General features: G+C 40.2%; 1 protein-coding gene and 2 pseudogenes across 1 annotated transcript in view; 2 read left to right on the top strand and 1 right to left on the bottom strand.

The window, feature by feature from the left end:
• Positions 1 to 13,240, top strand: part of LOC124711481 (proteoglycan 4-like) — a 131,324-nt gene extending 118,084 nt beyond the window's left edge. Inside the window, exon 7 of the mRNA XM_047241589.1 lies at positions 12,771 to 13,240. Coding sequence (XP_047097545.1) covers positions 12,771 to 13,240 — 470 coding nt within the window. The remainder of the gene's footprint in view (positions 1 to 12,770) is intronic.
• LOC124712836 lies at positions 3,162 to 3,279 on the bottom strand (annotated as a pseudogene).
• LOC124712929 lies at positions 4,416 to 4,533 on the top strand (annotated as a pseudogene).
• Positions 13,241 to 13,639: the final 399 nt, after the last annotated feature.

Raw genomic sequence — 13,639 nt, 5'->3', positions numbered from 1 at the left:
CTGGGAACATCTATGACTGCTCTTATTTTCTCTTTATCGGGAGGAACGCCATTTTCTAGGTGCACCAAGATTTTTCTTCTTAGGTCGGCGAAGAGGAATTTTTGCATTCGGGCAGAAGCCTGGAGTCCTGAAAACACTTCAAAACGGTTATCTGGTCGCTTAGACGCCCTTCAAATGTATTCAAAGAAACGAAAATTTCATCTAGGCATATCGTTTATTTAAGGTGTCGAAGAATGTTGTTCGAATTTGGCTGGCGCGGTACTGAAATACTTTATCAGGTGAGGAGCTGGAAGTGGTAAGATGCCATGCCATAAATAACGTTAAACTTAACCTACAAGAAAGAAAAATTTATTAAATGAAAAGGTCCCCAAGCTGTTGTTAAAAAATTTCTTTTAACATGTGAAATTAACAAGATCAGATAAACGCATGACGTCACTCATCTATTCTGCCACTACATAAATTTAAACATCGCACAGTATGACCTCAATTATAGACAAAAATATTTTTATCAACACAAGGTTCCAAAAGCATACATCAAGCAATACAAAAGAGTTTAGTTAACTATATAGTTAACAATTGTATGCATAGCAAAAGAGAATAGGCAAGGACGACTCTAAAAGAATGTGAAATATAGTCCAGAGAAATGTTATTTGATCCTTCGTAAATAATCAACTAGAATGCAAATTTCAGCCAAAGAAAAGGTAGAAAAGTACATGGCTTGATTTTAAATTAAGATATTCAGGCTAGTTTTATAAATGAATGTACAAACAAAATTCAACAAGAATGCCCTCAAGGCTTCACTTAAAACAGTAAACAATAAAATTAATCCTCAGTACCAAAATTAGTTGCGTAAAACGAAGACAAATATTGTTCACAAAATACAAACCAGTATTAAACCTAATTATCCAACACAATCTGAGAAAAATAATGATATCCATACCTACAATACTAGAGTAAAAAATTTCCTTTATTACCCGTTACTGAAGTTGTCTGTGACTCAGAAAAAAAATTCAATAGCAGCTAAAAATTTTTTGATCATTTGTCCAGTAACATAAAATATCTGACAGTAAAGTAAGTTTAAATCTAACCTATAATCCTTTCTTCTATAAATCTCTTACTATTCCATGGACGAATTTCTATTTGAAAACTGGTAGTCTGTTAAAAAACTAATTTTTAAATGTAGTTGCAAGAGTAGGACTAAAAAATAATATGTTAATTGATGATAACATTAAACATGTAAACGTGCCTCATTACGTATCATTTCGGTAAAAGACTGTTCAAACTAATATTTTCTCTGCAATCTTCAGTTCAACTGACATGTGTCACTTCATAGCTAGTATCGTTATTCAGTGCATAGTGTTAATATTCGGAGACTGAGGTTTTTACTTTGTAGCATCATGACTTTATTCTTAACAAAACAAACAAAAAACGTATTCAAGTATTGTATTACGTTATATGTCTTGTGAACAACAGCATAAAATTCATTAACATAACTTATAAAAGTTCTTTAATAATACGATTTAAATAAAACTCGGTCCTAATTTGACGTTACTTTAATATTCGGATACTTCTCAGAACTAATTACTTCAATACCATTTTTTGTGAAAAGTATATGTTTCAATGTCTTGTCGGGTAGCCATTCTATTGTGTTACATGTTTCAAATGCTGTGACATATTGCTAATGATATTTTTTTAAATAGTCAGTACATAGATCGTTCCATTCTCTTTTAATCGAAGCTTCAAAGTTTCCTTGGAAGTTATTGGTGTTTTTCTCATACGTCACTCTAGGTCTCCCCATGGAAATGGAAATGGAAATGGAAATACATTGACAGTAGGGTTGAGGTCTGCTGATTAAGGTTGTGGTTATGAGACTTTCGGGCAGTTGTACAACAAATATTTCTGCGCAATGCGAGCCTTATGTTTCGAGCCATTGCTACTACTACTACTACTACTACTACTACTGCTACGACTGTGTGATCAGGCCCAGTGGATGGCACGCATCTACAAGTTTCCTCCTCCATTGTATTCTGTCCTTTGCTGCTATCCGCCATTCGTCCACATCTGTTAACACTTGGTTTAAATCTTCATGGAGTCCATCCCTCCAGCGCTTCTTGGGTCTCCCTGGCGGTCTCTTTCCTGTAGGTGTGAAATCCAGGAGCTTCCGAGCCCATCTGTGATCCTCCTTCTGGGCCACATGACCAGCCCACTGCATTCGTTTGGCTTTGACAATTCCTACTGTGTTGGGCTGCTGGTATAGTTCCTCAAGCTCTTGGTTGTATCTGATCCTCCATTCCCCTGTACCTGCATCCAGAATCGGACCGAAGATCTTCCGAAGCACTTTTCTCTCAAAAACAAGGAGCTTATGGAAGTCCTGTTTTCGGATACTCCATGTCTCACAGCCATACAGAACAACAGGCTGGATCAGGGTTTTGTACAGTCGAATCTTGAACTGTCTGTAGAGATATCTGGGCCGAAGCAGTTGTGCTAGGCTGTGGTAAGATTGGTTTCCTCCTTGTATTCTGTCATTGATCTCTGCTTTACATGACGAGTTCTCAGTGAAAAGTGCCCCTAGGTATTTGAATTCTTGTACTCTCTTGTAGGACTGGTACCCAACCTGCAGTGATTGTAGATGATAAGCAGTCTGACAATGACCACGCATCATAACGAGGTACTCTGTCTTGGCTTCGTTTATGTTGATATCCTTATTTTTTCAGCATTTTTGTACATATCTTTGTACATAATACACTCTATGAACACTAATTGGCCAGGTTCAAATATGGATGTACAGCCCCAGACTACAACGTTGCCACCTCCATGTTTTACAGTTAGCATAACATTTGTGACTTTACTTCTTCTGCCACACGATCCTTCATCGATTCGACCCAAAAATTTTAAATTTACTTTCGCCGGTAAAAGTGACGACGTTCCGCCATGTTTCTTCCTTCATAATAAATTCCTCCCGCACAGGCTATGAAGGCCCAAAGGCACTGACTGGCCGCCGTGTCATCCTCAGATCACAGGCGTCACTGGATGCGGATATGGAGGGGCATGTGGTCAGCACACCGCTCTCCCGGCCGTATGTCAGTTTCAGAGACCGGAGCCGCTACTTCTGAATCAAGTAGCTCCTCAGTTTGCCTCACAAGGGCTGAGTGCAACCCGCTTGCCAACAGCGCTAGGCAGACCGGATGGTCGCCCACCCAAGTGCTAGCCCAGCCCGACAGCGCTTAACTTCGGTGATCTGGCGGGAACCGGTGCTACTACTGAAGCAAGGCCGTTGGCCCTTCATAATAAACTCTTTCGCAAAGTCCAGTCCCTTCTTTCGATATTCTGTTCATTCATATACGATTTCGTCCTACGCACTCTTTCATTGTACCCACTATCTGCGAAACGTTTGAGGAGGTACCTTCACTCCAGTCTCATTTAGAAGCACACTCGCTAATTTGGATGCACTAGGTGTAGGATCCTTCTTTAGTTCTCGTATTAGAGTCCACTTGTCACGTGCGTCCAACTTGTTTCGTTGGCCCTTCTGAGGTACAGAGTCTATACGGTCCTCGTTCTTGAACTGTCTGACGACATCTGCCAGAGTATTCTCACTCACGTTGTGCAGAACAGCAGTTTGTCTACATGATTCACCCTTTGCCTTATGAAAAATGACAGGTTGTCGTATATCAAACCTGAATTAGTTTTTCATGGCACTGTACCACGTGCACGGTCGATCGCTCTTGTAAACCAATGCTGCCTTCTGACTCAGAGTATAACTTGCGTGAACGATCAAAACAAGTGTTACACTGTCAACCGTCTGAGTACAACGCTAACGTGAAAATCGAACAATGTTATTTAACAACTGTTGCAAATCGTGTAAAAGAAGTTCATACTGTTATTTATTGGACATCTGCCGCAATATATTTTTTATTTTTTGTTAAGAATAAAGTTATTATGGTACAGAGTAAAATCTCGTGGTGTCCGAGTATTTGCGTTCCTCACTGTGAAAACTCTCTCATTTGTTGGTCTTCTGTGAATAACTCTAAATTTATTAGGTTGTAGCTCTTTAAGCTACTGATTAAATAACCTTTCGTATCTTCTTGTAATTTATTGTTTAAAGAAAGGAATAGCCACTGATAAAAGTCGCTGCACAACAGAAATACAGTGTCACAAACCTAATTTTCTGTAAGTTGTTATAATTTCCATGGTAACAGAAATTTAAAAATTCTATTGTGATATCATCTGGACTACCTGCCTTTTTATTATTATTATTGTTACTTTTATTAGCGAATGTCCCTAATGGAGGACGATAAGCGTAGACCCGTAAAAGAGGGAATCCCTCCTGCGTGTGGAACATGTCAGATAAACACATTACAAAAATGTAATTAGAAAAACTTGAGTTTCATTAATTTTAATGATCCTCAACAATAAACGGCAACGGCCTTGCCGCAGTGGATACACCGGTTCCCGTCAGATCACCGAAGTTAAGCGCTGTCGGGCGTGGCCGGCACTTGCATGGGTGACCATCCGGGCCGCCATGCGCTGTTGCCATTTGCCGGCCGTGATGGCCGAGCGGTTCTAGGCGCTTCAGTCCGGAACCGCGCGACTGCTACGGTCGCAGGTTCGAATCCTGCTTCGGGTATGGATGTGTGTGATGTCCTTAGGTTAGTTAGGTTTCAGTAGTTCCAAGTTCTAGGGGACTGATGACCTCAGATGTTAAGTCCCATAGTGCTCAGAGCCATTTGAACCATTTTGTTGCCATTTTTCTGGGTGCACTCCGCCTCGTGATGCCAATTGAGGAGCTACTCGACCGAATAGTAGCGGCTCCAGTCAAAGAAAACCATCGTAACGACCGGGAGAGCGGTGTGCTGACCACACGCCCCTCCTATCCGCATCCTCATCTGAGGATGATACGGCGGTCGAATGGTCCCGGTGGGCCACATGTGGTCTGATGATGGAGTACTTTCCCAATAATAAACAGTAAAATTATATATATGAATTAAATTTAAACTTCTAATATTTACAGGTTTAATACTTATATATGCTTTCATTAAACCCATCATTCAGACATTTGCTAGTTTCTTGGCTATTACAACCAAGTATTGTCAAAAGTTAAAGTAAATTACTCATTTCAGTGATCCTCAATTAAGAACAGCCAGATTATGTACAAGATTTAAAATTAAACTTCCACTACTTACAGACTTAATGCTTACATCTGCTCTCCATACATCCATCCTTCACACAGTAGGTAGTTACTTGGCTGTTACAACCAAGTATTGGCAAAAATTAAAGTATAATAAATTTTCATTAAAATGGTCTACTGCACTTGTTGAGAAACTCATGGATGGAATAGGAGGAGTTGGCCACCAAAAATTTTTTTAAATTATGTTTAAATTGTGCCTTGTTTGAAACTAAACTCTTAATGGTTGCTGATAACTTATTGAAAATATGCATTGTTGAAGACTGGGATCCTTTCTGGGCAAGAGTAAGTGATTTTAAATCTTTATGTATATTGTTCTCATTCCTAGTATTGATACTGTGTACTAAGCAGTTAGTTGGTTTTGACGTGATGTTCTTGGATTTACACTACTCATTACTCTTATTATACGCTTCTGTACTCTAAAAATTTTTTCTCTGTTTGTGGAGTTACCCCAAAATATGATACCATATGATATAATGAAGTGAAAATAAGCAAAATATGCCATATGTCTGACATTCGCATTGCAAACACAGACTTGTTTAGCCACTTCAGCAGTTTGTTAGTATGTTGCCCCCAACTGAATTTATTATCAAGTTGTAATCCCAAGAATTTTATACTCTTAACTTCTCCTATTTCCATGTCATCATATTTTATACACACACCAGAAGGAAATCTCTTGGAAGTTCTGTACTGCATATACTGGGTCTTTTCAGAGTTTAATGACAGTGAATTGGCTATGAACCACTTATTAATGTCCTTTCTAAATTTATATTTGATTTACTAGTTGTTGCAATGTTTGTATCATCTGCAAATAAGACAAACTTGGCATGTGGTAATGTAACAGATGACAGGTCATTAACATACACAAGAAACAGTAGTGGACCTAGTATGGAACCTTGGGAACACCATATGTAATTTCTTCCCAGTCAGATGATGTCTGATTGCCTACTGCTGAAGTGTTACGTAATGACACCCTTAGTTTTCAATTAGTAAGATATGACTGAAACCACTTTGCAGCATTAGCAGTGACGCCATAATATTATAATTTACTTAAAAGAGTGCTGTGATTCAGACAGTCAAACGCCTTTGACAGATCACAGAACATGCCAGTTGTCTCTAATTTGTTGTCCAATGAATTAAGGACATTTTTGCTGTAAGTGTAAATAGCTTTCTCAATACCAGAACCCTTAAGAAACCGAAACTGTGACTTTGACAGTATGTTATTTTCACTAAGGTGCTTAAGTAGACGCTTGAACATAACCTTTTCAAAGATTTTTGAAAAATCTGGCAAAAGCGAGATCGGTCGGTAATTTGATGGCATTTCTTTGTCCCCTTTCTTGTGGAGAGGTATAACTTCAACATATTTAAGCCAGTCCGGGAATGTTCCTGTGACAAGTGATTGATTATACAAAGAACTTAAGATATGACTAAGCTCACATGAACACTCTTTTATTAACTTTGTTGATATGTTATCATAACCACTAGAATGCTTCGATTTCAAGGACTTTATGATGGATTCTATTTATTTGGGTGAAGTAAGTGTCAACTCTATTTCACTGAAGTTGCTTGTGTGCACTGGTCTCAGATATTCCATTGCATTATTTACTAAACCTGACAACCTCATGCTATCAGTAACAGAGACAAAATACTTCTTCAAATGGTTTGCAACACAACAAGCGTTTGTTACCAGGGTTTTTTTTATTTTCAGAGCTATTTGTTGCTCCTCATTTCTGGTCCTACCTGTCTCTGACTTAACTATATCGCATATTGCTTTTATTTTATTGCTGGATGTATTTATCTTCTTCTCATAATGCAGGTGTTTAGATTTCTGGATAACCTCCTTCAATATTTTGCAGTAATTTTTGTAATGAGCTATAATGCAAGTATCAAAGGTGTCCCTATGTATCAGATAGAGTTTCCTTTTTGTCTCACATGATATCTTTAACCCTTGTGTGATCCATGGCTTCTTATTAGACTTCTGCTTAATTTGAGTTATCTTCAGGGGAAAACAATTTTCAAATAAGGTGCTAACTTTATTAATGAATGTTTTGTATTTTCTATTTGTGTCTTGAATGCTGTAAACATCCATCCAATTAATTTCTTTGAGCAATCTCCTAAATTTTTCACTTTTTGACTGTTTTATTGGCCTTCTGTACACAGTTGTGATAGATGTTTTACCCTGACAATTTTCAAAATTTAATGTTAGTTGTTGCATGTCATGGTCAGATAGTCCATTTACTACTGGTTTTGTAATGTGGCTTAGTTGCCTAGAATTGTCTATAAATATATTATCAATAGCACTCTTAGAACATTTGTATACCCTATTTGGGAAATTTACAGTAGAAATTAAATTGAATGACGATGTAACTGATTTCAGTAACTGTTAACTGACAGTGCTTTTCAGGACATCTATATTAAAATCACTAGCAACCACTAGTTCTTTGTTTCATAATTTTAGATGAGATAACAAATCTTCTAGACTGTTTATAAACAGGTTGAAATTTGCTGAAGGTGCTCTGTATATGGCTACTATTATAAAGGACCTATTATGAAATTCTATCTCTGTTGCACTTGGTTCTAAGTGCTGCTCCAAGCAAAATTTATTAATGTCAATATTCTTAAATTAAAACTGTTTTTAACAAATGTGGCAACTCTTCCTTTCTCCATCTTTTGTCTACAGAAGTAGGAGGCTAACTTAAATTCTGTAAACTTTAACATATCTATACCAGTGGTCACATGATGATCAGAGAGGCAGATTATATCAACTGGGTTTGATGGCTCTAATTCATCAATGCACATAAGTAGTTCATTAATTTTACATCTAAGCCCTCGAATATTTTGATGCACTAAATATAGTTGGCATTTCACATTTGCCGAGATGAAATCAGGTGGAAATAAAATTTCTGCTGACTACTGTAAATTTTTAACCAACAGCTGTGTTCGCTGATCCAATGTTCCAGGATTATGCTGTTGATTTCTTTATAAAACTGAAGGTTTGTTTCAATCTTTACTTCTCTCAGAACTTAACTTCGTTCTGTCCTACCTATCCTAAAAAAGGTGCTGCTCAAACACCTATGACCACTGTTATATTACTACTCAAGGCAGTGCCTCCCCTCCTTACATTTCCTGCTATTAGCCCAGCCAGTTTACCCTTCCATTTCCTGTTGAGGTGTAGGCCATGTCTAGTATAATCCCACCTACTGAGAGAATGAACAGGAACCAAACCAATATGTGACCCCGCACACGACCCAAGCAGCCGTTCCAACCCCAAATTAACTCTCCTGACAGAAGAGTTTAAATGAGGTCGGTCATGGCGTCTCAGAATAGCCACAAACTCAACACCGGTATGTCTCGTTGCTGATGCAATCTTTGCTAGGTCACACTCTATATTGTACCCAGGATCTCTGTCAATACTATTGCCCAGCCCACCCAGAATAACCACGGTGTCTTCCTTGATAAAATATTTACAGAGTGAACCTAAGTCCTCTGTCACCTGACCCAGACCAGGGCTTGGTTAGAATGAAATTGTGAACTGGTATTCTGATCCTAACTGGTCCTGCAAAAGTTGGCCTACACCTCTGGCATGTGAACTACCTAACAACAAAACTTTCTTTCTCTTTGGTAACTTCCCTACATTCTTATTCAATTTTCTACTGAAAGTTTGTTGTGCCCTCTCTACACCTAGGCTCATCAGCTTCTAACTGAAGCAACAGGTCACATTCACCACAAAGCCGCCTGACAAAGTTCTAGGTCTGTTACTCCTGTTACCTGTTGCCACTTCCCACCTCTCTTTACCCTTCTCGCTCCTTAACCTATTCAGATCTTCCCTAGCCTGCTCTAACTGTGCCTGAAGGGCGGCAATTTTCCCTCCTGTTCCACTATTTTCCTATCTTTACTGCATATCCTACCGAACCACTGATGAGTCTCATCCACTTCCCCATTTCCCACGCCGCTACAGTCACCACAATGGAAGAAACTACTGCACCCATCACACCAAACCCCGGAGCTAACAATTCTACGGCACGTCAGGCACTTTTCACTCATGGTAAAAATATTACTTTAGCGAGAATAAGTTAAATTAAATTACAGAAAAAACAAGTAAACACGTTTACGAAAGATTAGGTCTAGTCTCAATCGTATGTAAACAATCTTACTTTATGACAATAAGTTAGATTACCGAAAAGAAGAAGAAAAACACGTTTACAAAAATTAGGCCTAACCGCAACTGTAAGTAGAATACTTCTTCATTTTCTCCCCGAATGCCTTCTTTCGTTCTTCGATACACTTTGGTCGTTATGGTTTTGGTTCCCTCTCTGGAGTAAACTTCCACTTGTCAATTTTGCTTCTGAATGCATCCCTGTCTGATGTGTTTGTTAGATCACTTTTGGCTTTTGTCAAATCCTTCTTAACTTCAGTTCCCCAGGCTACTGATGCTTCAAGTTATGTCACATAGTCCATTACATCACACAGTCCATTAGACATTAAGTTAGTCTGTTTCCACGTAAAATGTTAAGGTCCATAGAACTTAATTCGTCACTCTATGATGTCAGTTTCGATGTTTGATACTTTTCCTGATGTCTCGATGGTTTGCAGTCTGTATCCATCTTGCGTATATCGTGGTCCCAGAATTGTTCTAATAATCTTTCTCTCTACTTTCTTAATTTCTTGTATATCTAGGTTTCGATTCAGTGAGAGTGTTCCATCCGCATATGTGACTGTCGGTTTGATTACCGTGTTATAGTGTCTGATTTTAGTGCTTTTTGACAGGCATTTTTGTTATACAAATTTGGACGCTTTCTTGATTCTCTGCAATCTGTTTTTGTGCTATTTTTTCAAGTTCAGTTGGTTCAATAATTTCACCGAGATATTTAAAGTGTTTGACTCGGTTGATTTCACCACAATTTGTTTAAAGTTTAGGAATATCTAACTTGGAACAAATGAATTCGGGAGATTTGCAAGCCATCCTTCTCTGCACATTCGTTGATTGTCTCGATTTGTTTTACTGCTATTTCTTCACTGTCATTTAGAATCGCTAAGTCATCTGCAAACGTTAAATATAGACGGCCAATTTTCCTTGACCTCTTCCTACTTCAAATTGGCTTCCAAACGTTTTGTTTTCTTAGTTCTATGTCCCATTCTGTCATTACTATATCTGAAGCTATGTTGAGTGTTGGTGGCGAGACTCCATATCCTTGTCTTACTCTTGTTTTAACTAAGAATGGTTACGAAATTACATCTATTAATTTAATTTTTTTATTTTGTTTCTGCCAGTGTTTGTTCGATCAATTTCGCGTTTTGGCATCTAGTCCGCGCTCTTCTAGAACACTGCACAGAGATTGTCTATCTGAAGAATTGTAAACTTTTTTGAAAAATTAAAGAATGTGCAGGCTATTGCTTTCGACTTGATTTCTTTAATTTTTAAAACAGTTTTAAGATTAAAGATGTACTATTCTTAATGTCTCTGTTTTTCTTAGTATAACTGTTTTTTGATTGCACTGGTTTCCATTAGTCAAGAAGAATCACGAAAAAGTGATTACTCGAACAGCTGTAAATACTTCACATATCCTGCAGACGGTCAAAATGTTGTGACATATTACTTTGTGCTAATGCCTAGTTATTTAAAACGATGCAACAGACTCCAGAAGTATCGCATCTAACCTTGGGTTCTGTCTCATTGTTACAGACCTTATCTTTCATTTATCGACACATTAAATGAAATCACCGTTGTAGTGGCCGCAGGAAAAACATATCTTATTTGGTGCAATGTTTTGGCGCGTTTCCTTAGTATAAATAAAATCAAACATAAATCGAAGGAGCGCGAGATAGTCCTCGGGCATTCTTGGCAGAAACATTGGTTGCAAATTGGAGCCATAGTACGTAAACAACATTAAACCACCCCTGTCTGAAAAGGAGACTGGATCCCCACCAGTGAGTCAAGAGTCCTGCATTGTAACTGGCCTGAAAGACATCGGAATGACATCATTACAGCCAAACTGGTTGCCCCAACTGCCTCCTGTTTGTAAGGCACACCGCTTATCATCAAATTGTAACACAATGAAGGTGGCATCCAACAAGTGTCAAACTGACATGTTATATAGTACTCGCTTGGGTATGTTGGCTGATTGTGAGAAGATCGATGTATCCTCATGCAAGGAGGAGATGCATCTACCAGAGTGTGTTATAATTCGTTCACCCCAGCTGGTAGCCTATTGAGGCTGATTTATTGCCCTATAGTATTGCTCTTGATTTGGTTGGGATCCCATCACTGGTATGCGAGCATGGAATCGGTGGATTCTTTGATGGCCATACTGAAGGCCATGCAGGATCTTAATGAGCTACACAATGAGCGCCAGACAGGACAGGCATATACATCGTCCCGCCATGCAGGATCGTAAAGGCACATCTCTTAGTTCAATCAGGAACTGTGTTTGTTTGCAGGGCGACAAGTATGCACACAGACATTGTAACTACGCCTGTACCACCAAATTCACAGTACAGCGATCATCGTTGCAGGTTCTGTCTAGGTATCACCGGCGAGATGTTTACCGAGTGTGGTGCGCCCACCATTTAGTAAGTTAGTAGTAATTGTTGGGTTGGGGTTGTTTTGGGGAAGGAGACCAGACAGCGAGGTCACCGGTCTCATCAGATTAGGGAAGGATGGGAAAGGAAATCGGCCGTGCCCTTTGAAAGGAACCATCCCTGAATTTGCCTGGAGCGATTTAGGGAAATCACGGAAAACCTAAATCAGGTTGGCCGGACGCGGGATTGAACCGTGGTCGTCCTGAATGCGAGTCCAGTGTTTAACCACTGCACCACCTCGCTCGGTACCCACGATTTAATAACAGGCACAAGGGTGGCACCATGTCATCTTTCCAAACGAGTTTCATTTCTGCGCACAGACGTATGTGGAGGTTCCGAGAAGAAAAAATGTTGCCAGATTGTATTTCTCACGGTCACATGGGCCCAGCACCTATTGTGATGATATGGGGTACCACCTCTGTAATTTGGACATCAGATGTTACATTTCTGCCATGTTAATGCCAGTGGCTGTACCCTGTTTCTGAAGAGTCCTTCGTACTATCTACCGACAAGCCTGTGCTGTCCTCATCTACCTCGACACACGGCATGTTTAACGATTGCACTGGCCAGCACATTACACATGTGTCTCACCTGCTGGAAACATCTCAAAACGTTCAGCCAAGAGATTGGCGCACCACCACTTGGCAGCCACTACAATTTGTAATCCCTGGTATACTCGTAGATTTGAAGCAGCATGGAATGACATACCAGTGTCTGCCACTCAGGCTCACTTCGACTCGATGCTCAGGCGAGATAGCACTGTCGTTCCTGCCTGAGATGATACCCTGTATACCCTCAAATCATCTTCAAAATTTAATCATATGTTGCTCCTACCACAGCATATATGCGTATCAAGTAAAATTACGTTAGTTTCAATGCATCCTTTCACAGGCCAACTGTGTATTCTGCAGTGTTACGGCTGTCCACACTTGTGGAAACCATTGTAAACGAATGCCGGAAGGCAAGTGTTCGGAGCACTGTAGTCTCATCAAGTTTCTACTCGTTGCAGCATGCCCGACTCCAGAGCCGTGCCCCACGACGGTGGAGCCCACGCCGTGTCCTGAACCGGAACCCTGCCCCACCACACTGCCTCCGGAGCCATGCCCCACCACGGTGGAGCCCACGCCGTGTCCTGAACCGGAACCCTGCCCCACCACACCGCCTCCAGAGCCATGCCCCACCACGGTGGAGCCCACGCCGTGTCCTGAACCGGAACCCTGCTCGACAGCAGCGCCGAGCTCCACCGCTGAACAGTGCCCGGTGTGCCCGGAATGCTCCTCGACAGCTGAGCCTACAACCTGCCCTACCAGCTGTCCCACGAATCCTTCGTGGCCCACGACGCCGTACCCAGTGTGCAGTTCTTCGAGTATCACGGATCCGTGTATCTGTGAAGCTCCTTCACAGTGCACGTCGGCCGAGACCACCTCTCCTGGTACAGTATTGCTCGCACCCTCCGCCACATGTGTCCCCACACACTAACACTACACACTTTCCAGATTATACGCAGAGGATTCTTGAACACAGGACGTGATCGAGTGCATATTGCACTCTTCTTCTGGTTCTCTAGACATTTTAGTACAAAGTATTTTACACAGGAATGGTCAGTTCCCATATTACAAGAAAACTGACACACATTTTAACTCTTACTCTGACGAGAGCAGTAGTCATAAGCTCTTCATCTTCATCATGCGAAAAATATCAAGGTGTGACCAAGAAATATGTTGATGCTTTAGTCCTTTTCCACATATTCACCATTCAATGCAATACATTTGTCGCAGGTTGCAGATATCTGCATTTTGTCTGTTCAGGAAATATTCCAGCTTGAAAATAACCTCGTCCTTAGCCTGGGAAGAAGTGACTGGGTGTCATGTCAAGGGA

This window comes from Schistocerca piceifrons, chromosome 8 (genome assembly GCF_021461385.2).
Source record: "Schistocerca piceifrons isolate TAMUIC-IGC-003096 chromosome 8, iqSchPice1.1, whole genome shotgun sequence".
NCBI lineage: Eukaryota > Metazoa > Arthropoda > Insecta > Orthoptera > Acrididae > Schistocerca > Schistocerca piceifrons.
The sequence above is the reverse complement of the archived record's forward strand: the minus strand, read 5'-3'. Positions and strand labels throughout refer to the sequence as shown.